Source organism: Nyctereutes procyonoides, unplaced genomic scaffold (genome assembly GCF_905146905.1).
Source record: "Nyctereutes procyonoides isolate TBG_1078 unplaced genomic scaffold, NYPRO_anot_genome, whole genome shotgun sequence".
NCBI lineage: Eukaryota > Metazoa > Chordata > Mammalia > Carnivora > Canidae > Nyctereutes > Nyctereutes procyonoides.
This window is the reverse complement of record NW_026575125.1, coordinates 58,876,197-58,903,118: the sequence shown is the minus strand read 5'-3', so window position 1 is coordinate 58,903,118 and position 26,922 is coordinate 58,876,197. Positions and strand designations below refer to the sequence as shown.

Here is a 26,922-nt window from a genome sequence, read left to right as displayed (position 1 = left end):
TTTTTAATGTGTTGGATTATATTGATTGATTTGCAGATGTTATACCACCCTTGTAGGCTAGGAATAAATCCCACTTGGTTGTGATGAATAATCCTTTTAGTGTACTGTTGGATCCTTTTAGTTAGAATCTTGGTCAGAAATTTTGCATCCATGTTCATCCAGGATATTGGTCTCTAATTCTCATTTTCAGTAGGGTCCTTGGTTTTGAGATTAAGGTAATACTGCCCTCATTGAATAAGTTTGGAAGTTTTCATTTCTATTTTTTTGAAACAGCTTCAGAAGAATAGTAATTAATTCTTCTTTACTTTAAAAAATTTTTTTATTCATTTTTTGAGTCCTTTCTCTTTTCTTTTTGATAAGCCTGGTTCGGGTTTTATTGTTCTCATTCCTCAAAGAACCAGTCCTAGTTTCATTGATCTCTTCTACTTTTCTTTCAATTTCTGTTTCATTGCTCTAATCTTTATAATTTCTCTTCTCTTGCTGGTTTTAGGATTTATTTGCTATTCTTTTTCTAGCTCCTTTAGGTGTAAGATTAAGTTGTATATGTGAAACTTTTCTTGATTATTGAGAAAGGCATGTACTTGCTATATACTTACCCCTTAGGAGCACCTTTGCTGTATCCTAAAGATTCTGTACTGTTGTTTTCATTTTCATTTGTTTCCATCTATTTTTTAAATTCTTCCTTAATTTCCTGGGTGACCTGTTCATTCTTTAGTAGGATGCTCTTTTTAATTTTTTAAAAAAGATTTTATTTATTTATTCATGAGAGACACAGAGATAGAGAGAGAGGCAGAGACAGAAGCAGGCTCCATGCAGGGAGCCCAATGTGGGACTCGATCCCGGGACTCCAGGATCATGCCTCAGGCTGAAGGCAGGTGCCAAACCGCTGTGCCACCCAGGGATCCCCTAGTAGGATGCTCTTAATCTTCCATGTATTTGTGTTCCTTCCAAATTATCTCTTCTGGAGAATGTTCCATGTGCACTTGCGAAGAATGTGTATTGCCTCAGGATGAAATGCTCTGAAGATACCTATGAAGTCCATCTCGTTCAATGTGTCATTCAAAGCCCTTGTTTCCTTGTTGATCTTCTGCATAGGTGATCTGTCCATTGCTGTAAGTGGGGTGATAAAGTCCTTTACTCTTATTGTATTATTATCAATGTGTTTCTTAAATTTTGTTATTAATTGGTTTGTGTAATTGGCTGCTCCCAAGTTAGGAAGATAAATATTTATAATTGTTAGATCTTATTTTTGGATAGATGCTTTAATTTTGATATAGTGTCCTTCTTCATCTCTTATTACATTCTTCAGTTTAAAATTTAGTTTGTTGAATATAAGCTTTCTTTTGATATCCATTAGTATGTAAATGGTTCTCCACCCCCCTCACTTTCAATCTGGAGGTGTCTTTGCATCTAAAATGAGTCTCTTGGGATCTCTGGGTGGCGCAGCGGTTTAGTGCCTGCCTTTGGCCCAGGGCGCGATCCTGGAGACCCGGGATCGAATCCCACGTTGGGCTCCTGGTGCATGGAGCCTGCTTCTCCCTCTGCCTATGTCTCTGCCTCTCTCTCTCTCTCTCTCTCTCTCTCTCTCTCTCTCTCTCTGTGACTATCATAAATAAATAAAAATTATAAATAAATAAATAAATAAATAAAATGAGTCTTTTTTAGACAGCATTGTTTTTTAAAAATATTTTATTTGTTTATTCATGAGAGACACAGAGTGGGGGGGGGCAGAGACACAGGCAGAGAGAGAAGCAGGCTCTATGCAGGGAGCCTGATGTGGGACTTGATCCCGGGATCAGGCCCTGGGCTGAAGATGGCACTAAATCGTTGAGCCACCCAGGCTGCCCTGTTTTTTTTTTTTTTTATTCAATCTGATACCCTGTGTCTTTTGATCGGATCATTTTGTCCATTAAAATTTAGTGTAATAATTGAAAAATATGAATTTAGTGCCATTGTATTACCTATAAAGTCACAGTTTTTGTAGATTGTCTCTGATCCTTTTTTGGTCTTTGTTACTTTGGGGCTCTTTGCTTACTGAAATGATCTCCTTTAGTATTTCTTGCAGGGCTGGTGTAGTGTTTAGAAATTCCTTTAGTTTTTCTTTTTTCTGGAAACTATTTCTCCTTATATTCTGAATGATAGCCTGGTTATCATTGGTTAAAGTATTCTTGGCTGCATGTTTTTCTCATTTAGCACCTTGAATATATCATGCCAGTCCTTTCTGGCCTACTGGGTCTCTGTGGACAGGTCTGCTGCCAGCCTTATGTGCCTACTCTTGTAAATTACAGATCTCTTGTCCTGAATGCTTTCACGATTTCTCTTTCTCTCTGAAATTTGCAAGCTTCCCTAATATATGTTGGGATTTTGATCTGTTTTTTATTGATTTAAAAAATTATTTATTTATTCATGAGAGAGAGAGAAAGAGGCATAGACATAGGCAGAGTGAGAAGCAGGCTTCATGCAGAGAACCTGATGCGGGACTTGATCCCGGGACTCAGGGATCACGCCCTGAGCCAAAGGTAGATGCTCAACCTTTGAATCACCGAGGTGTCCCTATTTTTATTGATATTTGAGGGGAGTTCTCTGTTTCCTTGAATGCCTGTTTCCTTCCCCAGATTTTAGAAGTTCTTAGATATAATTTGTTCAAATAAACCTTCTGCCCTTACCTCCTCCTCTTCTGCAACCCCTGTTTTAATATTTCACTTTATGGTATTGATGATTTCTCAAATCCTCCCTTTGTGATCCATAGTTGTTTTTTCTTTCTTTTCTCTTTTTTTTTAAAGGATTTTATTTATTTATTCATGAGAAACAGAGAGAGAGAATGGCAGAGACAGAGGCCGAGGGAGAAGCAGGCTCCATGCAGGGAGCCTGATGTGGGACTCAATCCCGTGACCGCGGGATCATGCCCTGAGCCAACGCCAGATGCTCACTCGTTGAGCCATCCAGACATCACATTGTTTTTTCTTTCTATTTCTCTGCTTCTTTATTTGCTATAATTTTGTTTCTATATCACAGATTCTGTCTTCTGTCTTTTATCCTAGCAGAGCCTCCATTTTTTACTCCATCTTAGTAAAAGCATTTTTAATTTTGGCCTGATTAGTTTTTAGTTCTTTTACTTCTCCAGTAAAGGATTCCCTAGTGTCTTCTGTGCTTTTTTCAAGCCCAACTAGTATCTTTTTAATTGTTCTGAATTCTAGTTCCAACATCTTATATCCATATTGATTAAATTCCTGGGAGTGAGTACTGCTTCCTGTTCTTTCTTTTGAGGTGAGTTTCTCCATCTCATCTTTATGTCCAGAAAAGATTAGATGAAAGAGAGAGACAAGACAAAAAGAGCAGGGCAGCCCTGGTGGCTCAGTGGTTTAGCGCCGCTTTCAGCCCATGGTGTGATCCTGGAGACCTGGGATCGAGTCCCATGTTGGTCTCCCTGCATGGGGCCTGCTTCTCCCTCTGCCTGTGTCTGCCTCTCTCTGTGTGTCTCTCATGAATAAATAAAATCTTTTAAAAAAAGACAAAAAGAGCAAAAACAGTACCAGAAAAATACAAACAAATCAGAAGTAAACAAAAACAAAATCAGAAAAAATGAAACAAGAAGCAAAATTGAACAAAACAATGAACTAAATCCTGGCTGTATTTTGGTTTGTTTGTTAAACTAGATCCCAAAATAAGAAAAACTTACATATACATACACAAAAAAATAAAATATAATAGAAGGAAACCAAAAAATAATAAATAAGTAAATATAAACATAAAAGTTAAAGATTTAAAAAAGAATTAAATAAGAAAATAGCTGAAAAAATAATATAATTGAAAGACCAAAGAATAATAATAAGAAGAACCCATGAAAGCTATTTGCTCCACAGCTGAAGTTTTTCACTTCTCTTTGGTAAATTTGGTGGTAGCTGGTTGCTCCTGGTGATCTTCTGGGGGAGGGACCTGTTGCTCTGATTCTTAGGTGTCCCTGTTGGGTAGAATTGCCCCTTCCTTGCCAAGGGGCCAGGCTCAGTGTCAGCCCTTCCCAGATAGCACTCCGTAGCGCTGTTTTGCCCCCTTAAGCTTTCAGCACCAATGGGGGGATGAAAATAGTAGCACCCCAATTTCTGAAAGTTCATTCTTCCCATTCCAGTGAGCCCTCACAGAAAAGCAGTCAATCACTCTTGTCTCCCTGGTTTCTATGTGAATTCCCTGTTCACCCAGTCTATGACCAGTTATTTTTATCTCAGGCACCTGACCCTGTTTTGAGTCTTCAAACTTTATAGACAGACTCCTGTGATCCGGACCTCTACTGTTTCCCCCCCTTCTCCCACCCCAGGTGAAAGAGGGGTGTCTTTGCCTTTCATTTGCCTTTTTCTGGGCCCTTGCCCAGAGAGTTTGCCTAATCATGCACTGGTTTGAGTTTTATTCCAACACTGAGCAGAAAGCTGGCTCATAAGATCGCTGTTTGCAGCCAGCTTCCCTGCTCAGACACATGAGAATTCTACCACACTTAGGCATCTCCATTCTTTTTGTGACCCTAGAGATGCTGAGGCCATGCTGTGCCACCTGGTTTCTGCCCTGCTTTGCCACTTGAACACCTTTAAGGCAGGGAAATTCCCCACCAGAGCAGACTTCTGAAAGTTCTGATTCTACCTTCCACTACTCATAACACTTTCTGGTAGCTGACTTAAGGAAGGTCCCTCCACTCTGCAGTTTATCTTCTGATATATTGCCCTGAATTTACGTTTCTGCACCTCCTACCTTACAAAAAGTGATTGCTTTTCTATTTGTAGAATTACAGCAATTCTTTTCTTAGAGCTCTGGTTGATTTTGCAGGTGTTCAGAATGATCTGATAACTACTTTGCTAAATTCCAGGGACCAGAGAAAATTAGAGTCCCCTACTCCTCTGCCATCTTAACTCCCCCTGGCTATGAGAAGTTTTAAATAAGACTTGTCATATATGAGATCTAGAGTAATTAGTGAAATAAAAGCTAAACTTGAGCTAGCTTTGCAATGTCATGGTCAATGCTAACCTCTTAGAATATAGAAAATGGGTAGTAACCAAGTAGGTTTTGTATTTTTTTATTGTATTAAACTATGTATAATACAAATGTTACCATTTTAACCAGTTTTAACTCTACAATTTATCAAATAACTTTTTAAAAAAGATTTTATTTATTTATTTGAGAGAGAGAGGGTGCACAAGCAGGGGGACCAACAGGTAGAGGGAGAGGGCTAACAGGCTCCATGAGCAGGGAGCCCAGTGTGGGGCTCAATCCCAGGACCCTGGGACCGTGACCCAAGCCGAAGGCAGACACCTGACTGACTGAGCCACTCAGGCACCCTCAAGTAACTTTTTAAATCGCATTGTGAAGCCCACCATTATGCCACATTGTGCTTCTTAGTGTAACTAGGTCTGTCTGCCCTCTTGTTTCCTGACTTCGTGGAAAATCTTCTTGTGCATAGCTTAACCCTTTTCCTGTATTCTGGATTCCATACCCATTGGCTCCATCAATCATGACTTCTTGCACCTGTATTTTCAAAATTAAGGGGTTTTTTTAGAGCAGCTTAAGGTTCACAGAAGAATTTAGGGGCAGATATGATTTCTCTCATGCCCCCTGCCCCCACACATAGTGTCTCCCATTATCAACATTCACCACCAAAGTAGTACATTTGTTACAGTTGGTGAACCTGCATAGACACATCATAATAACTCAAAGTACATGGTTTACATCAGTATTCACTCTTGTATATTCTTTGGTTTAGACAAATGTATGATACACGTCCATCAGCATGGTATTATAAAGAGTATATTCACTGCCCTAAAAATCCTTCATACCCTGCCAATTCATCTCTCTCCCCAACCCTTTGTAACCACTGATGTTTTTACCATTTCCATGTTTTACCTTTTCTAGAATGTCATATGTTAGAATCATACAGTATATAGACTTTTCAGGTTGATTTCCTTCACTTAAAAATAGTATTTAGGGATCCCTGGGTGGCGCAGCGGTTTGGCGTCTGCCTTTGGCCCAGGGCGCGATCCTGGAGACCCGGGATCGAATCCCACGTCGGGCTCCCGGTGCATGGAGCCTGCTTCTCCCTCTGCCTGTGTCTCTGCCTCTCTCTCTCTCTCTCTCTGTGACTATCATAAATTTAAAAAAAAATAGTATTTAAAGGATTACCATGTCTTTTCATGACTTGATAGCTCATTTTTTTGTTTTGCTGAATCATATTCTATCATCTGGATGTATCAGAGTTTCTTTATACATTGCATGTATTGAAAGACATCCTGATTGCCTCCAAATTTTAGCAATTATGAATAAAGCTCCTCATAAACATCCATGTGTTGTTTTTGTGCAGACATAAGTTTCTAACTTCTTTGGGTAAATATCAAGGAGTATGATTGCTGGATCATATGGTAAGAGTATGTTTCATTTTGTAAGAAACTGCCAAACAGTATTCCAGAGTGCCTGTATCATTTCTCAATGAATGAGATTCTCAGTTGCTCCACATACTCAGCAGTGTTCTGCATTTTGACCATTTTAATAGTTGTATAATGGTATCTGATTACACATCATGTAGAGCATCTTTTTTAATAAATTAATTTTTATTGGTGTTCAATTTACCAACATACAGAATAACACCCAGTGCTCATCCCATCAAGTGTCCCCCTCAGTGCCCGTCACCCATTCACCCCACCCCCCGCCCTCCTCCCCTTCCACCACCCCTAGTTCATTTCCATCTTTTTTTAATAGGTAAAGAAGACTTTGTTCTTTTCAAAATTTTATTTAAATTCTAGTTAGTTAACATACAGTGAAATATTAGTTTCAGGAGTAGAATTCATTGATTCATCACTTATGTGCAACACCTAATGTTTCTCATATAACAAATGCCCTCCTTATACTCATCACCTATCTAACCCATCCCCCCTACCTCCTTCCATCAACCATCAGTTTATTCTCTCTCCTTTCTTAATATTTATTTGTTTATTTATGAGGGAAAGAGAGAGAAAGAGAGAGCACAAACACAGAGGGAGAGGGAGAAGCATTTAAAAATTTTTAAAAAGAGTTAATTGCTATACATCCTTATCATGGATCTATCCCTCAAACAAGGCTTCATATAAAAAGCAAATTGTAAAATAATATAGTTAATATGAGACCATCTGTGTTAAAGCAGACAGAAGGTTGGGACACCTGGGTGGCTCAGCAGTTGAGCATCTGCCTTCGGCTCAGGGCATGATCCTGGAGTCCCAGATCAAGTCCCGCATTGGGCTCCCTGCAGGGAGCCTGCTTCTCCCTCTGCCTGTGTCTCTGCCTCTCTCTCTCTGTCTCTCATGAATAAATAAATAAAATCTTTTAAAAAAAAGCAGACAGAAGGCAATATTGTGTTTTCTGTTGATGTACACACATTTAAATGAATAAATTAAAAAATCTAGAAATAATAATAGTGGCTGCTAGAATTGACTGCAGTTGGTCCTTATAACCCTGTAATTTTTAAAATTTCACAAGGGATATGGGTTCATATATTACCTAGATTTTTATACATTTTAAAAAAAATCTAAAAGTGGTATAGTTAAATATTGAAGATTTTGGCTTAGGGGCACCTGGCTGGCTCAGTTAGAAGAACATGTGACTTTTGATCTCAGGATCATGAGTTTGAGAGCCCCTACATTGGGTGTAGAGATTACATACATATATACATAAAAATTTTTTAAAAAGATTTCATCTTAAAATTTGGGCAGCAGTTTTGTGGAGTAAACACTGTCCACCATCTGATTCTTAACTTTTCATATTCAAAAATTGAATTTTTAACAATGTAGCCATAATTTATCTAGTTCTGGAGATCTTGTGTACACTCACCAAACTAAAAATCCGTGGACATTGGTAACTAAAGGACTCATTTATTAATTCATTAATTTGCCATATTATACTTCCAAGGAGACCTAAATAATCATATCCATTAATCACCATACCCTACTTCCTTATGGGAAAGTCTAAACAATTACTGTTAGAAGGTTCTATTATGAGTATAAAATCAAAGCAAGGGAGTTGGATTGTTTTATTGTTTGATGTCTTTAAATTATAATTGTCTTATACAAGCTAATCTCCTTTACAGGGTTACCTGTTGAAGGGACTTGAATATTTGCATCTGTTGGTCAGCATCTTTTCCCAGAGTTAGGCTTTCTATTTTCTGCAAGTGTTACAGTTATGTCAGGAAAGATATAATGCAGATAAATTAGTTATGGTTTCTTTTCTTTAAGATTTTATTTATTTATTCATAAGAGACACAGAAAGAGAGAGAAAGGCAGAGACACAGGCAGAGGGAGAAGTAGGCTCCTAGCAAGGAGCCCGATGCTGGACTCAATCACAGAACTCCGGGGTAATGCCCTGAACCAAAGGCAGATGCTCAACTGCTGAGCGACCCAGGCACCCCAGTTATGGTTTCTTTACCTTAGTAATTCCAGCGTTGTCTTCTTTAAGCATACTATGGTCTCATTGTAGAGAATTGAAAAATGTGATACTTAACCAATAAACACTTATTAATCTTTTAGAATTAACTGTTCCTGCATATGACTACCATTTTGTATTGATTTTCACTGCAATTTTAGAGAATTATGTTGTTTACTCAAAACAGAATGTACTCTATTTGGAGCTTACTTCAGCTACAAAAGGCAATTATAGTTCTTGCAAATGTATTCTTTTTGCATAATTTCTGAACAGATTACAATGTTTTTTATATGGGAGATTTTCCATTCTAAAGGAGTAAAGTGTAGGTTTCTTAGCTAGGAATAAATATTTGGTCAATAAAATGTACAAATTAAGGTCAGAGGCAGCCTTGGGTTTGAATCTTAACTTTACCACTTAACCACTTTCCTTAGGCAAATCTCTTAACCTGCCTAACCCTGAGCTTCCTCACCTTTCTAAAAAGCCTAAAATTCAAGTTAATATTTACTGTTGAGATTATTTTCTTGATAACTTATATTTTCATGGACTTCTTTTTTTTCCAGCTAAACATGAATTCAGCTCCAACTTTCATCAACTTCCCTGCCAAAGGGAAACCCAAGCGAGGTGATACATATGAGTTGCAGGTGCGTGGTTTTTCAGCTGAACAGATTGCTCGGTGGATTGCTGACAGAACTGATGTCAACGTAAGTTTCCCTACTTTGTAGAAAGTTACTTTTCCATTATCCACTTCCATTCTTACTAGGAGGTCCTAATTGGTCTCGTCCCCATATCACTGAGGTGGTAATAGTTTGGCAGACCCTTCATAAATAGCATTTAACAGAATCATGCTGATTATAAAACATCTTTTATTACCTTATTGAATTTAATATGGAAACCACTCCTTTGACCTTATTTATTAATAAGTCCACAGACTATCTAGGGGTACTTGGCAAATACTTATTAATCTAAAAGATTTTATGTTATAAACAAAATATTATATTTATCCCATCCCATTTTAGGATACATTATAGACTATTTTGATTAGGATGAAAAGAAAAAAACTAAAATTTTCCCTGAAAGTATAACCATACTAATTTTTTTGAAGTATTTATCTATTTATTTATTTTTAAAAGATTTCACTTGTTTATTCATGAGAGACACACAAGAGAGGCAGAGACACAGGCAGAGGGAGAAGCAGGCTCCTCGAGGGGAGCCTGATGTGGGACCCGATCCTGAGACTCCAGGACCACGCCCTGAGCCGAAGACAGACGCTCAACCACTGAGCCACCCAGGCGCCCCTGAGGTTTTTATTTAAATTTTAGTTAACATACAGTGTAATATTAGTTTCAGCTATAAAATATAATGATTTAACATTTCCCCAGTGCTCATCACAACAATAACCACACTAATTTTGATTACTTTCATTTCAAATTGGTTTGACCTATATAATTAATAAGTAAATTTTATACATAAAACATTTTTTTCTTTCCTTTCCATTAGATTAGAGTAATTAGACCTCCAAATTATGCTGGTCCTCTTATGTTGGGATTGCTTTTGGCTGTTATTGGTGGACTGGTGTATCTTCGAAGAAGCAGTATGGAATTTCTCTTTAATAAAACTGGATGGGCTTTTGCAGCTTTGGTGAGTGAATTTTTTTTCAATTTTTAAAAAGATTTTATTTATTTACTTGAGAGAGAGAGTATGTGCAGACAGAGGGAGAGGGAAGGGACATAGGGAGAGGGAGAAGCAGACTCACCATGATCAGGGAGCCTGATGCAGGGCTTGATTCTAGGACCCGGGGATCATGACCTGAACTGAAGGCAGATGTTTAACCTACTGAGCCACCTAGGTACCCGAGCATGTGAATTTTAATAACTTCTAAGATTTTATTTATTATTTGAGAGAGAGCAAGAGTGATAGAGCACAAGCAGGGGAGTGGCAGAGGGAGAGGGAGAAGCAGGCTCCCTGCTGAGCACAGAGCCTGATGTGGGGCTCTATCCTGGGACCCTGGGATCATGACCTGAGCCGAAGGCAGACATTTAACCAGCTGAGCCATCTGGATGCCCCATGAGTGAATTTTAGAACAAAAATTGTTTACATGTATATAATGTTGTATGTTAAATGTATATAAATTAACATTTTATAAGTTTAAAATAAATAAGATGTATTTTAAATAACAGCATCCCTATATTTGATTTTTTTCAATAAAATTTACACATTTCTCAGGAATACTGCCTTGTGTAAAGCAAGATAGAAGTGTTTCAAATACTGATACAGTAAACTATTTAGGAGATAATAAATTATTTAAAGAACTATGATAATTTAAATAATTCTGTATTTAGATAAGTAGTAAAAAAACAATGATTTTTAAATACTTTGAATGTAATATATTTAGAAAGATAACAAGCTCAGAAAATAAACCACCAAGGGCCTGGGTGGCTCAGAGGTTTGGCGCCTGCCTTCAGCTCAGGGCGTGATCCTGGAGTCCTGGGATCGGGTCCCGCGTCAGGCTCCCTGCATAGAGCCTGCTTCTCACTCTGCCTGTGTCTCTGCCTCTCTCTTGCTCTGTGTCTCATGAATGAATGAATGAATAAATAAATAAATAATTTGCATACAATATTGTACTGTTAGGTAATATTTTGTTTTATTTCTTACCTGTAAGAAGGGATTTTATATGTTTTTATTTCTTTTTTTTAAGATTTTATTTATTTATTCATGAGAGGCACACGAGAGAGAGAGAGAGAGAGAGAGAGAGAGAGAGAGAGAGAGAGAGAGAGAGAGAAAGAGAAAGGCAGAGACACAGGCAGAGGGAGAAGCAGGCTCCATGCAGGGAGCCTGATGTGGGGCTTGATCTTGGGTCTCCAGAATCACACCCTGGCTGAAGGCGGTGCTAAACCGCTGAGCCACTGGGGCTGCCCTATGTTTTTATTTCATGACTTAAAATCAGTCTGTTTCCTCCATTATTTTTTTAGGATGGCCAGAGTTTGGAGGAACTCGTTGTACTCCATTTTGGTTCAACCTAAATGATAGAATGTCACCCCTAAGAAAATAGGCAGTTCTTTTGAGAATAATCTTCTTAAAGGCTTTTCAGTTTTTAATTTTTAAACATCTGTCAGTTTATTTGTAATTTTAAAATAGGGTTTTCCTTTCAGAGTAAATACTACTGATTCTTGTGAAATATAAACCTTAATAAAAAATTATTCATCTGAAAAACATTTTGTTCATGTATTATTTGAACAGACGTACTTTTCATAAACTTGTTAGTCTAATCAGTATAGGAGTGGCTGAACCATGTCATATAAGTATTTCCTTATTTTTTGTGTCCTAGTGCTTTGTGCTTGCTATGACATCTGGTCAAATGTGGAACCATATAAGAGGACCACCATATGCTCATAAAAATCCCCACACAGGACATGTGGTAAGGAAAGTGTAGAATTTATTTCTATTATATTCCAAAGTTAACCTTAATAATTATTATTTTGTGACACCATTGCCAAGATATAAAGGATCTAGGTTTAGTTTTGACTTTTCAATCTCTCTTGGATAATGAGCTTCACTTACTGAAATGTGCTCTTAAAAGTGGAAGGTTCCTTACCTAAAGACTCACATTTGGTGAGTCCTTTTGACTAAGCTGGCTAAGAATGAAAGTCTGCCTTGAACTAAATAAAATAATTGCTCAAGTACTTGAGCATCTACTGTTTCTAGGCACAGAAAAATCTTTGTCTTCATGGACTTTACATTATTATACTTGTACACTGAAATACTAGGTTTCTCATTATATTCTGTTGTTGAAAACATAGTATAAATACAATGAAAAGATGAATAATAAATGATACAAGTAGTGTTTATTTTGTCCATTTTATTTATTGATGAATGCCACAGACCCAATGTCTATATATTTCAGGTTAATTAATAATTTACTAGGGCTTGAAAATAGCCCATTTTAGGATTTTGAATGAAATTCAAAATTTCATTCAAATTCAAATTTTTGAATACCAAAAGTTAATATGTATTTAAAGATTCAATTTTGTCTTTTTTCTTCCCTCCAGAATTATATCCATGGAAGCAGTCAAGCCCAGTTTGTAGCTGAAACACACATTGTTCTTCTGTTTAGTATCCTCTTTTTATAATAAGTCCTTAGTGCTGCATTTTAATTTGTTTTCTCACATTCTCATATTTTCTCTACAGTAATTGAGGCTGCTCTCTTATTAATGCAAGTTGTAGTATCTTTAGAATCATATTTCTGTGTCATCTATCTTAGTATAATCAGCTGAACACCACCAGAGACAAACCTGCAGTCTAATAAAGCCAGGTTTATTGATCATTTCTACAAGGAAGACTGCACACCAAAGAACCATGGGACATCTTACCTAAGGAAAGATAGAGTTATTATAAAATTTAGAGGAAGGGTGAAGCTTAGGTAAAATGTAAATGAAGCAATGTTTTGATAAACTTAAAGAAAAACCAGGCTAAGTGAAAAGGGATCAGCATTGGGTCTGGACTGAAGTGGACACAGGGTTCTGTTTCTTGAAAACTATACAAAATTCAAATGAATATGGGATTTTGTCTTCACAAACTTTATATGAAGCTCTGTACTTTAGTTGTAAATCAGGACTATTTAGAAATTGTACTTGCATGTTGAATGACTTAGATCCTCCAGGCAAGAATGGATTGTTTCCTTCTTAGTAATATAATTTGAATCAGTCTACAATTTTAGACATCTTACTCATTATTGAATAAGAAAACAGTAGTTACTCAAAGACAGGAGTTATTTTGACATTTTGCAGCTGCAGCATGTCCTAAGTAGAAATATTATTTCCTGTAAAATTTGTAGCTGCTTTTTATGTGTTGTCCCATTCTCTTGAATGGCAGGGCTGATTGTTACTTTCTCACGTTTGAAAACTGATGCCTCTGTAAGCTGCAAGGATAGTTAACAGTAACATCAGATAAGGAAGAGTCTAAATTTCATAATATTACTGAACACAGTTTATCTCTCCTCTCCCAAATATATAAGCAGTGATTCTGTAGAACAAACCAACAAGTTAAACAAATGTAACGTTTCTAGATTTCTAGAATTGTACTTCTTGCCAAGGGGTACTAACATTGACATATTGGAATTAGTTGTAGCCCAGGCTGTTTATTATTATTTATCTAATAATAAATAACTATTCCCTATGATGAGAAGTTAAACTGGAAGAAAAATATTCAACCATATGTTCTTTCAAATCCTAAAATTTCTTTCTTTTTTATTATTTATTTATTTATTTATTTATTTATTTATTTATTTATTTATTTATTTATGATAGTCACAGAGAGAGAGAGAGAGAGAGGCAGAGACACAGGCAGAGGGAGAAGCAGGCTCCATGCACTGGGAGCCCGACGTGGGACTCGATCCCGGGTCTCTAGGATCGCGCCCTGGGCCAAAGGCAGGCGCCAAACCGCTGCGCCACCCAGGGATCCCTAAAATTTATTTCTTATTCAGAATAGCTTATTTAAACTAAAAAAAAGTTCATCCACTTCTCCCATCCCTTACTGCTCTGCTCTGGCAACAGCCCATCTGTTATCTGTATGTATGAGTGTGTGTGTGTGTGTGTGTGTGTGTGTGTGTCTGTGAAATTTGTTTTCAGATTCCACATATAAGAGAGATCATACAAATTTGTCTTTCTCCATCTTATTTATTTCAAATTATTTCAAAATTTAAGTTGAAAAAGCTTATTTATTGTTTGGTGTATTAACTGCTATAACTTGGAAATTTTTCAGTGTCTGGAAATGGTCTCAATGGTTTGAAATCAAACAGTGTAGCAAAAGAGCAGATACAATTATAAAACAAGTTATCTGTGGTTTATTGTTCTGTAGCTTTGTCCTAATTTTTCCAAAAAAAACTTGTATTTCTCCTTCATTTTTAAGAATATTTTACCATGTATAGATTTCTAGATTTCTTTAAGCACTTTGGAATTGTTATTTCATTGTCTTTTACTTCCATAGTTTCTGGGAAAAATCAGATTTAATTCTTATTGTTCTTTGAAGGCAGTGTATCTTTTTTTCTCTGATGGATTTTAAGACTTTTTTGCTAATATTTTTATTTGTATTGCTTCTATTTTCTGGGTGGCAGAATTTCCTAAATCTGTGGGTCAGTACTCTTAATTCATTTTGGAAAATGTTTGGTTACTGTCTCTTCAGTATTGTTTTTCTCCTATTTTCTCCATCCTCCCCATCCATGGCTTTCAACTGAGAGCCACTGTATGAACCTTATCATTCTTTCTGGTAGAACCTGAACCTTAATCATGGTCTCCTTAACACTGTAGGACTGCCAAAATTCTCTCCTAAGTTTTGTCCTAAATTTTTAAGTATAATTATATAAGAAGTTTAAGAAATTGGAATATTCTTACTTTTTCCTTCTGTCTAAAGGTTAAACATTATTTAAGATTTCACATACATGGGATCCCTGTGTGGCACAGCGGTTTGGCGCCTGTCTTTGGCCCAGGGCGCAATCCTGGAGACCCAGGATCGAATCCCACATCGGGCTCCAGGTGCATGGAGTCTGCTTCTCCCTCTGCCTGTGTCTCTGCCTCTCTCTCTCTCTCTCTCTCTCTCTCTCTCTGTGACTATCATAAATAAATTAAAAATTTAAAAAAAAGATTTCACATACATGTGGAACAGATAACAAGCCTATTGAAATACAGCATTTCTGTCCTTTCCAAGTGTTAATTTAGATTCCAGTTAACATACAGTGTAAAGTTAGTTTCATGTGTAGAATTTAGTGATTCAACACTTATATTCAACACCCGGTGCTCATCACAAGTGCTCTCCTTAATACCCATCTCCTATTTCACCCATCCCCCCATCCACCTCCCTTCTGGTAACCATCGGTTTGTTCTCTATAGTTAAGAGCCTGCTTCTTGGTTTACCTCTCTTCCCCCCCCCATTTTCATTTCTTTTGTTTCTTAAATTCCATATATGAGTGAAATGATACGATATTTGTCTTTCTCTGGATAATGACTTATTTTGCTTGGTATAATACTCTCTAGGTCCATCCACATCATTGCAAATGGAAGATTTCATTTTTTTAATAACTGGAAAATATTCCATTATATATATAAGCTACTTCTATATCCATTCATTAGTCAATGAACATTTAGGTTCTTTCCACAGTTTGGCTATTGTTGATAATGCTGCTATAAATATTGGGGCACATATTTCCCTTCAAATCAATTTTTTTTTTATCCTTTGGGTAAATACCTAGTAATGCAATTGCTGCATCGTAGGGTAGTTATATTTATAGCTTTTTCAGGAACCTCCATACTATTTTCCAGAGTGGCTGCACCAATTTGCACTCTCACCAACAGTGTAGAAGGGTTCCCTTTTCTACATACCTCCATTCCCTTTCACCAACACCTGCTATTTCTTGTGTTGTTAATGTTAGCCATTCTGACTGGTGTAAGGTGTTATATTTCATTGTAGGGGTTTTTAAATTTATTTATTTATTTATTCATGAGAGACACACAGAGAGGCAGAGACACAGGCAGAGGGAGAAGCAGGCTCCCCTCAGTGAGCCTGATGTGGGACTCGATCCCAGGACCCCGGGATCATGACCCAAGCCAAAGACAGACACTCAACTGCTGAGCCATCCAGGCATCCCTGTTTCATTGTAGTTTTGTTGTTTTTTTTTCTTTTTTCTTTTTTTTTTTCATTGTAGTTTTGATGTGCATTTCCCTATGAGTGATGTTGAACATATTTTCATGTGTCTGCTGGCCATCTGTAGGTCTTCTTTGGAAAAATATCTATTTGTGTCTTCTGCCCATTTTTTAACTGGATTGTTTGATTTTGGATGTTGTGTTTTATAAATTCTTTATATATTTTGGATACTAACCCTTTATTAGATATGTCATTTGCAAGTATCTTCCCCCACTCCGTAAAGTACCCCTTTTTGAAAAGATTTATTTAGTTTTTAGAGAGAGAGCATGAGTGAGGGAGGGAGAGAGAGAAAGAGAAGCAACTCACTGCTAAGTACGAAGCCTGATGTGGGACTTGATCCCACGACAGAGATTATGACCTGAGCCAAAATCAGGAGTTGGACACTTAACAAACTGAGCCACCCAGCCACCCTTGTAGATTGCCTTTTAATTTTGTTGATTGTTTCTTTTGCTGTGCAAAAGCTTTTTATCTTGATAAAGTCCCAATAGTTTATTTTTGGAAATACAGCTTTTCTTGCAAGTTTGGTCAATCATATGCAAAATGGGGATTTTTTTTAGGGTGATATTTTTTCCCTTATTTTGTTTTTGCTTTCTTCGTAGTGGTTAGGAAGGCTTGCGTAATACTTTCTGAGCAATTATTTTGCTAGATTCTGTGAATGCATGATTTGTCTAAGGAGCTTATAGTATTGGGATAAATAGAGATTTACAAGTTATAAGACACTGCCTTAAATACTGTGTACTTGGGCAGCCTGGGTGGCTCAGCAGTTTAGCACCGCCTTCAGCCCAGGGCCTGATCCTGGAGACCCCGGATCGAGTCCCACGTCAGGCTCCCTGCATGGAGCCTGCTTCTCCCTCTACCTGTGTCTCTGCCTCTCTCTCTCTCTCTCTCTCTGTCTGTCTCATGAATAAATAAATAAAACCTTTAAAATAAATAAATACTGTGTACTGGGCATGATGGTGAGATAAATAAAGCGATTTAACTTTGTTAGAGGTAGGAAACTTTATGGAAGACTAAAAATCCCTTATTTTTTAAATGGTCACAAAGCCTAAAGACTCAAAACTCAAAAGTTACCATGTTGATAAGAACTAATAGAATGATACTGCTACTAGCTAGTAGTTATGAGTTTGGAAAATATCCACATATTTATCATTATTTTAACATTGTATAATTTACTACATGATTAATAAAGCAAATTATATGAGTTGCCTGATCCACTAAGCAACTTAAAATTATATTTTAAACATTTTCTTTGATTACTGTATTCATGCAAAAATGTTCACAATTCCTAAGTGCAGTGTATAGTTTGATAAATTTTCAGAAAGTGAACACAGGGATCCCTGGGTGGCTCAGCGGTTTAGCATCTGCCTTCAGCCCAGGGCATGATCCTGGAGTCCCGGGATCAAGTCCCACGTCGGGCTCCCTGCATGGAGCCTGCTTCTCCCTCTGCCTGTGTCTCTGCCTCTCTCTCTCTGTCTCTCATGAATAAATAAATAAAATCTTTAAAAAAAAAAGAAAGTGAACACAACTCTGTAACCAGCACTCAGTTGATGAAATAAAACTTTACTCATATCCCAAAGCATCCCCAATCTCATGACTCCCTCCTGATTGCTAACTTCCTACCCAAAGGTAACTACTTTCCTGATGGCTAATGATATGAATTAGTTTTACTTATTTTTTAACTTTACACAAATGAAATTATACATTAAATATATTTAAGTTAAAAAAATAAAACAGCAGATTAGGAAATTTTCACTCATGATCTAAAACCCTAATATTAAAATCTAGGTTTATTTTTGCATATTCGCTTCCATTTGCTTAGTTGTTTTGGAGGGGTGTTCCTTTGTTTGTAGTTATAGACATACTTAGTATACAGTTTGGTTTATTAATATAGGCATTTTCTTTTTCTTTTTTTAAAGATTTTATTTATTTGAGAGAGAGTGAGCACAAGCTGAGGGAGGGGCAGTGGAAGAGGAAACCTTACTCAGGGCTTGATCCCCGGACCCTGAGATTATGACCTGAGCTAAAGGCAGACACTTAACTGACTGATCCGCCCAGATCCCCCCTCATAAGCATTTTCTATGTAGTTGTATGGCCTTTATAGTTACAAAAGTTGCATGAGAATTACAGGTAAATAGAGGAAAAGGAAAAATAGTGATCATTCTTAATATTTATAGAATGGGTATATCATAATTCAATTATTTTATTGTTGAATGTTGCAAAGAATGTTTACTTGGATATAAAAGTAATTTGGCATATCTTCAAATTCCCAGAAGTAAGGTTTGAAGCAAAGTGTACAAATCTGTCAGTTTTTCTTGTTTTGTCCAAACTGTTTTCCAAAATGTTTTTGCTTTAAAAAAAAAAAAAAAAGGAGGGATCCCTGGGTGGCACAGCGGTTTGGCGCCTGCCTTTGGCCCAGGGCGCGATCCTGGAGACCCGGGATCGAATCCCACGTCGGGGTCCCGGTGCATGGAGCCTGCTTCTCCCTCTGCCTATGTCTCTGCCTCTCTCTCTCTCTCTCTCTCTCTCTCTCTCTCTCTCTGTGACTATCATAAATAAATAAAAAAATAAAATAAAAAGAATTTAAAAAAATAAATAAAAAAAGGAAGGAGGATTGCTGTCAAAATATGTGCACTGATAGCTCCAACAAATCTATCATTATGCATTCTCATTTTTTAAAACTAATTCAGTAGGCAAAGAAATTTTAGGTTGTTGTTTAAATTACTTTGGACAATAATAAAGTACATAATTGAAACATTTTCCCACAATTTTGGAATTATGCCTCATTTTATGCAATTATCTTTGCTTTCATCTTATTAAATATACTTTAATTCTACTAGCTCTTTTAATAGCATAGTTCTTATATGTAATAGAATACTACTTACTCTGGTTTCTATTCAGTTCTCCCATAGTAACATTTAATCATGATTAGGTATTTATTATTTATTTCATTACTGATATCCTTCACTAGATTGTAAATTTGTCCAAGGAAGTGTCTGTCTTTTGTACAGCTTTTAAATTCCAACAGCTAATAGCGCCTGCCAGGTAATAGTGTCAGTAAAAGTTTAGAGAGTCAGTAAGTGGGCACCTGGATGGCTCAGTCAATTAAGGGTCCAACTATTGCCTTTGGCTGAGGTTGTGATCTCATCTCAGGGTCCTGATATTGAGCCCTGTGTCGGGCTCCATGCTCAGCATGGAGTCTGCCTGAGGTCCTCCTCTTCTCCTTCTCCCACTGCCCACCCCCACTCTTTCTCTTCTCTCAAATAAATAAATAAAATCTTTTTTTTAAAGATTTTATTTATTCATTCATGATAGAAAGAGAGGCAGAGACACAGGCAGAGGGAGAAGCAGGCAGAGGGAGAAGCAGGCTCCATGTCAGGACCCCAACGTGGGATTTGATCCCGGGACTCCAGGATTGTGCCTTGGGCCAAAGGCTGGCACTAAACCACTGAGCCACCGAGGAATACCCTAAATAAAATCTTTTAAAAATAAAATGAAACAATGCATATGCTAGTAAATCACAGCTCTTGTTAACTGAGAACACACAAAGATATTGGTGGTATATTGCAGGATAGAAAGCTCATTCTAAGAAAATGTATATGGAGCACCTGGGTGGCTCCGTCTGTTAGGTGTCTGCCTTCAGCTCAGGTTGTGATCCTGGGGTCCTGGGATTGAGTCTTACATCGGGCTCCCTAATGAGAGCCTGCTTCTCTTTTTTTTTAATTTTTTTTTTTATTTATTATAGTCTCACAGAGAGAGAGAGAGAGAGGCAGAGACACAGGCAGAGGGAGAAGCAGGCTCCATGCACCAGGAGCCCGACGTGGGATTCGATACCGGATCTCCAGGATCGCACCCTGGGCCAAAGGCAGGCGCCAAACCGCTGCGCCACCCAGGGTTCCTGAGAGCCTGCTTCTCCCTCTGCCTGTGTCTCTGCCTCTCCCTCTCTCTCTGTCTCTCATGAATAAATAAAATCTTTAAAAAAATACCCTGTAACAAAAGCCTATAGAAATGATCAATCTTTACATGTATCTGGATATAAAGAACCTCAGTAAGAAAAAATAATCATTGGAGAAGACAACTTGTCTAAGCAACTAAAGGCATGATGAATGGGCATCATCCCTAAAAAATCGGCTATTGACAAGAGAGTGCAAGATGATAGTAAGGGATAAATAGACAAGCTATACAGCCAATTATAAGTTCAGGCCTTATCTGAATACCTATTTTTCCCTTTCTGTTTAATCATACTCACATGAAGTAGCCTACAATGTGCATGAGTGTATGCAGAATTGATTTGGGCATTTTTAACTGCTGTTTGTATTTGCTAAACTGCAGCATGAATCTCTTTTCTACTAGAACACATTATATTTACTTTAAAATTCAACTCTGCTTATTTTAGCATTCAACCATGCCATGTTTAACTTATTTGCATGAGCAGGTATGTTTTGTATTTTTAAAAAAGATTTTATTTATTTATTCATGAGAGACACAGGGAGAGAGGCAGAGACACAGGCAAAGAGAGAAGCAGGCTCCATGCAGGGAGCCCGACATGGGACTCCATCCCGGGTCTCCAGGATCAGGCCCTGGGCTGAAGGCTGCCTTAAACCCCTGAGCCACCCGGGCTGCCCTATTTTGTATTTATGTAGTTCCCATATTAAGGTGATTAAAAGTGAGGTAATGACATAATAGGATTCTCTTTTTTTATTAGAATAGGACAAACTTAGGTAGTTTAGTAGTAATTTGTGCTTTAGAGGTTGATTGTTGACATTTTGGAGAATTTTTGAAAAGTTACTTTTTTTTGAAAAGTTATTTTTAAAATAAAAATTAGTTGCTGTTCTTTCCAAATGGTACACATTTCAAGTGTATTATGGAGGGTGGTTGAATATTCAAAAAGGATGTTTTAAAATTTATTAGGGCACCTGGGTGATGGAGTTGGTTAAGTGTCCAACTCTTGATTTCTGCTCAGGTCTTGATCTCAGGGTTATAAGTTCAAGCCCCACTTTGGGTTCCATGCTGGGCATGGAATCTACTTAAAACAAAATAAAAAATAAATAAAAAATAAAAAAAAACAAAACAAAATAAAATAAAGTATATACAAGGCTGGAGCAATAGTTGAAAGAATGTCCAAGAAGGTTATTTCAAAGTACATGTCAGGAGAACTCATTTCATCTGTAAATTATAGTGGGGCATTTGTTTAAAATACTGATTTTCATTTGTATAAATGAAGTAATTTTCCAATCTTAATATTTTTTATTATACCTTCATAGTAAATAATTGTAATGCTGTATAGATACAAGATTCCCTATTTTATTTTTTTAATCACCCATTTTTATTAAAGTAAAATTCACATAACATACAATTGTTTTAAAGAGCAATCCAGTGACATTTAATGCATTCATAAGGATTCCTTATTTTAGTAATAGTTTTCTTATAATTGAAAGTTGAAGATTTATATATTCATTGTAATTTTCTAAATGAAAGAATAGGAATATTAAAGTGCTATGTCTTTTATGTCTGTGTGCATTTCTCCTTAAACAATTTTTCTAAGATGGTGGGGTTACTTTAGGGATGGTGCTGTTATGTGAAGCTGCTACATCTGACATGGACATTGGAAAGCGAAAAAGTAAGTTATGCTGAAATGTAACAATTCAACATTTTTTATTTAATTTTAATTTTTTATTGAAGTATAGTTGACAATGTTATATAACAGTTCTGCCTTTAATACAGAAAAAAGAATGTCCTCTTAATCATTTCCCCACCTTAGTTATTTCATATTCTTAAAAATGTTATTTTATATTCTTTATTATTTTAAGAATAATATATACTTATTGTAAAAAATGTGGGGGGAAGTCAACATGAAACATTTAGGGGGAGAGTTGCCCATTATTCCATCATTGAGAAGTAAAAATTTTATTATTTTTTAATATATTTTTTAAGATTTTATTTATTCATGAGAGGGGGGGGAGAGAGAGAGAGAGAGAGAGAGAGAGAAAAGCATAGGCATAGGCAGAGGGAGAAGCAGACTCCATGTAGGGAGCCCGACATGGGACTCGATCCGGGGTCTCCAGGATCATGCTCTGGGCTGAAGGCGGCACTAAACCGCTGAGCCACCCGGGCTGCCGAGAAGTAAAAATTTTAATGTTTTAATAGAGTTTCTCACATTTACAAAAACAAATGTAAAGCTTCTTATAAGATTTTGAATCTGGGGCATCTGGGTGGGTTGATTGTTGAGCATCTGCCTTTGGCGTGATCCTGGGGTCCTGAGATCAAGTCCCACATCAGGTTCCCCACAGGGAGCCTGCTTCTCCCTCTGCCTATGTCTCTCATGAGTAAATAAATAAAATCTTTAAAAAATAAAATAAGGGGATCCCTGGGTGGCTTGGTGGTTTGGCGCCTGCCTTTGGCCCAGGGCACGGTCCTGGAGTCGCCGGATCGAGTCCCGCATCGGGCTCACGGCATGGAGCCTGCTTCTCCCTCTGCTGCTCTGCCTCTCTCTGCTCTCTCTCTCTCTCTCTCTCTCTCTCTCTCTCTATCGTGAATAAATAAATAAAATCTTAAAAAATAAAATAAGATTTTGAATCTTGTACCCCCCCCTTGTAACTGGAGTTAAGTAATTCGCTGATAAATATTTCCCTACACATAATTTAAAAGTTGTACTTTGTATTGTAATTTACTTAACCATTCTGATTCTGCTAAACATTTAGGTTTATTCCCCTAACTTCCATTATAATAAATATTTCCTTAGGGACTTCCATAGTATATTAAGCTTTATTCTCATTTCAATTAATTCCCCAAGGTAGATTTCTAGAAGTAGAATCACTGTAAAGTCCTCTATATTCGTATTTTTAATCCCCTTGATGTTTTAAACTGATGATGCCAAATTGTTTCCCCAGATGTTATGATAGTTTAGATTCCTACTAGTGATATTTAAGAATTGTTTAAAAGAAAAAAAGAGGGACGCCTGGGTGGCTCAGTGGTTGAGCGTCTGCCTTTGGCCCAGGGCCTGATCCTGGAGTCCTGGGATCTAGTCCCACACTGGGCTCCCTGCATGGAGCCTTCTCTCTCTACCTGTGTCTCTGTGTCTCTCATGAATAAATAAATATTTATTTTAAAAAAAGAAGGGGATTCCTGGATGGCTTAGCGGTTTAGTGCCTGCCTTCGGCCCAGGGCGTGGTCCTGGAGTCCCGGGATCAAGTCCCACATCGGGCTCCCTGCGTGGAACCTGCTTCTCTCTCTCTGCCTATGTCTCTGCCTCTCTCTCTGTGTCTCTCTCATGAATAAATAAATAAAATCTTAAAAAAAGAATGCTCATTTTACAGTAATTTTGTCATGACTAGCTAAGCTCATTAAAAATGTGTGTACATATCTCCTAATCAGATAAGGGAAAATGCTCCATTTTTTTTGTACTTCTTTGGTTATTAATGAAGTTGAATGTTTTTTTTAGACATTTATCAAGCAGTTTGTGTTTTCCCTTCCATAACAAGTCTTTTTGTCTTTTGCCATTTATCTATTATTCTTAGCACTTTTTCTGTTGGTTTGGATGGACTCTTTATATATTTATTTTAAATATTTATACATAGGGGCAGCCCCGGTGGAGCAGCGGTTTAGCACCACCTGCAGCCTGGGGTGTGATCCTGGAGACCCGGGATCGGTCCCGCGTCAGGCTCCCTGCGCATGGAGCCTGCTTCTCCCTCTGCCTGTGTCTCTGCCTCTCTCTGTGTGTGTGTCTATGAATAAATAAATAAAGTCTTTAAAAAATATATTTATATATATTTATATATTAAAATATGTTTAAATCAGAGTTTTTCTTTTATGGCTAAAAAGGTAAATGTCATCAAATTAACCTAGCTAAATATAGTATATATACTTTTTCCTTTGAGAAAAGATGATGGCACTGGATTTCAAATTTGAGATATTCTTATTTTGCTGAACTGAAATGAATTTTTACATATTGCAAAAATAGAAGTAGTATATCAATTTTTTAATCTAGTCAACATCTTTTCATTGCCTAACTTTTAAAAACTTGCCTATTTCAGTATTCATTATTGGGAAAAGCCCCTTTGGATACTACACTGGTAGCATGAATTTAAATTATAAGACATTTTGGTGACATATATTAAAATAATCACAATTTGATCTACTCCTAAGATTCTAACCTAATAATCACAAATAATAATAATTACTTAACATTTATTATGTACTAGAAACTGCCCTAAATACTTTTAGATATATTATGTGAAAAACATAGAATACATATATATATACACACACACACACAGAGGGGTGTGTGTGTGCATATTAGATAATAAAGACTTCTTTTTTTAACATTGTATTTATTTATTCATGAGAGACATACAGAGAGAGAGGCAGAGACACAGGCAGAGGGAGAAGCAGGCCCCATGCAGGGAGCCTGATATGGGACTCGATCCCGGGACTCCAGGATCACACCCTGGGCTGAAGGCAGGTGGTCAACTGCTGAGCCACCCAGGGACCCCTGATAATAAAGACTTCTAACACAATGGTCATGTGTTAATACTCAGAAAGAATATATATTTAAAATTTACATTTTAACCCCTAATCATATTATGTGAAAATTTTAAAAGGAAAAAGAATTGTGCCTAAGTATAACAAGACTAAGAGTTGTTTTTAGTGTCAGCCAATAAGTATGTTTCCCTAGAACTTCCACTGTTGTAGCACACATGCTTTCCCACATCCCCACCTTTATGCTTCTTAGCCAGTCTTAGTCTTTAAGACTCGAAGAGCCTCTAGTTATGGGAATCACACTTGAGCACTGTGGGGTCAGCATCCAGAGTTAAGTTTTTTTTTTTTTAAGATTTCACCTATTTATTCATGAGAGACACAGAGAGAGTGAGGCAGAGACACAGGCAGAGAGAGAAGCAGGCCCCATGCAGGAAGCCTGACATGGGACTCCATCCCCCGACTCCAGGATCACAACCTGGACTGAAGGCGGCGCTAAACCGCTAAGCTACCCGGGATTGCCCCTAGAGTTAAGAGTATTAATTGCTATGCTAAATCACAGCACATGAGATTAATGGAAGGAGCTCTGAATTTAGGACTAGGATTCATGGTATTTTCCTCCTCATTATTCAAATGAGGAATCCATGTTGAATGAATTCCTTATATAGGCATTGTAGTTACCTATAAATAAAGTACTTTCAACTGAGGCTGTCAAGTGATATTGTCAGATGTCTTTAAGTCAATACAATAAGGCCACTTTTAAGATTTCCAAAGAAATTTAATAAGTGAGTGATTTATTGTCAGTAGTAAAACTTTCTAACATTAAATTCTTGTTTAAAGATTTATTTATTTATTAGAGACCAGGCGAGTGCTCACATGAGTTGGGGGAGAGGGAGAAAAGCAGACTGCTGAGCATGGAGGCTGACTCGAGGTTCAGTCTCACAACCCTGAGATCATGACCTGTGCTGAAATCAAGAGTTGGATGCTTAACTGAGTCACCAAGGCACATCTTTCACACTAAAGTCTTCACTGTAATGGCTTTAAAGGAATTTTTTATTTCATTTATTAGAAGATTTTATTTATTTGACAGCATAACCAGAGAGAGTGACAGGCAGAGGGAGAAGCAGGCTTCCAGCTGAGCAGGGAACCCGATGCAGGACTTGATCCCAAGACCCCAGGATCATTACCTGAGTCAAAGGCAGATGCTCATCCACTGAGCTACCCAGGCACCCCAGGAATTTATTATTTCATGCAATTAAATTGCACAAGTGTATAAATGGAACTACTCTATTATATTGTAATGGATCAAATTAAATGGAAAGACAGATTCCTGAAGATATAAGAATGGGCATGAATGGGACGCCTGGGTGGCTTAGCGATTTAGTGCCTGCCTTCCACCCAGGGTGTGATCCTGGAGTCCCAGGATCGAGTCCCACATTGGGTTCCCAGCATGGAGTCTGCTTCTCCCTCTGCCTGTTTCTCTGCCCCTCTCTCTCTCTCTCTCTCTCTCTCTCTGTCTTTCATGAATAAATAAAATCTTAAAAAAAAAGAATGGTCATGAAAATTTTTTGGAAAATTGAGGTTTACCACTAAATTATGTCCTTTGCTTTTCATTCTTGGAAGTGTAGACTAAAATTTACGCCGTAGTTCTTTATTATACTTAACATGCTCGTTTTACACTTCTTTTGTTTTTCTACAGTAATGTGTGTGGCTGGTATTGCACTTGTTGTATTATTCTTCAGTTGGATGCTCTCTATTTTCAGATCTAAATATCATGGATATCCATATAGGTATGATTATTTTACATTTATATAGTGACAATGATTAGAGTTGATGTTGCTCTTTTTGCTTTACCTCCAAAGTATCCTAGCTTCTAAAGCAGACATAGGCTTTAACTTAGGTATGTTGCATGTAAAAATTAACTCAAGATAAATAGTATATATTGGACAATAGTATGTGATTTCTCAGGAACATCTTTTTTTTTATTTTAAATATTTTATTTATTTATTCATGAGAGACACAGAGAGAAAGAGAGAGGTAGAGACACAGGCAGAGGGAGAAGCCGGCCCCATGCAGGGAGCCCGACGTGGGACTCGATCCCGGGTCTCCAGGATCGCGCCCTGGGCCAAAGGCAGGCGCTGAACCGCTGAGCCACCCAGGGATCCCTCTCAGGAACATCTTTGAGGGTCATTCTTACATCGTCTAATTTAATCTAGAAATCTAAAAAACACTTAATGATTAGAATATTTTATACTTTGCATACTCTACTTTCTCTTGAGCAAATGATTTTGAATGTATTTTAAAATTACTCACACCTCTACTTTTCAGGGCTCT

The 26,922-nt window shown here is 37.3% G+C and overlaps 1 protein-coding gene across 3 annotated transcripts in view; it reads left to right on the top strand.

Moving 5' to 3' along the window:
* The window catches only part of MAGT1 (magnesium transporter 1), a 67,457-nt gene that overhangs the window by 35,244 nt on the left and 5,291 nt on the right, over window positions 1-26,922 (top strand). For 2 of the 3 annotated variants that reach the window (XM_055338696.1, XM_055338695.1), the window contains exons 4-9: window positions 8,985-9,125; window positions 9,922-10,062; window positions 11,750-11,839; window positions 12,471-12,534; window positions 21,659-21,733; window positions 26,288-26,378. In XM_055338696.1, the coding sequence (XP_055194671.1) occupies window positions 8,985-9,125; window positions 9,922-10,062; window positions 11,750-11,839; window positions 12,471-12,534; window positions 21,659-21,733; window positions 26,288-26,378 (602 nt within the window). The remainder of the gene's footprint in view (window positions 1-8,984; window positions 9,126-9,921; window positions 10,063-11,749; window positions 11,840-12,470; window positions 12,535-21,658; window positions 21,734-26,287; window positions 26,379-26,922) is intronic. The other variant, XM_055338697.1, reaches the window with a different exon arrangement.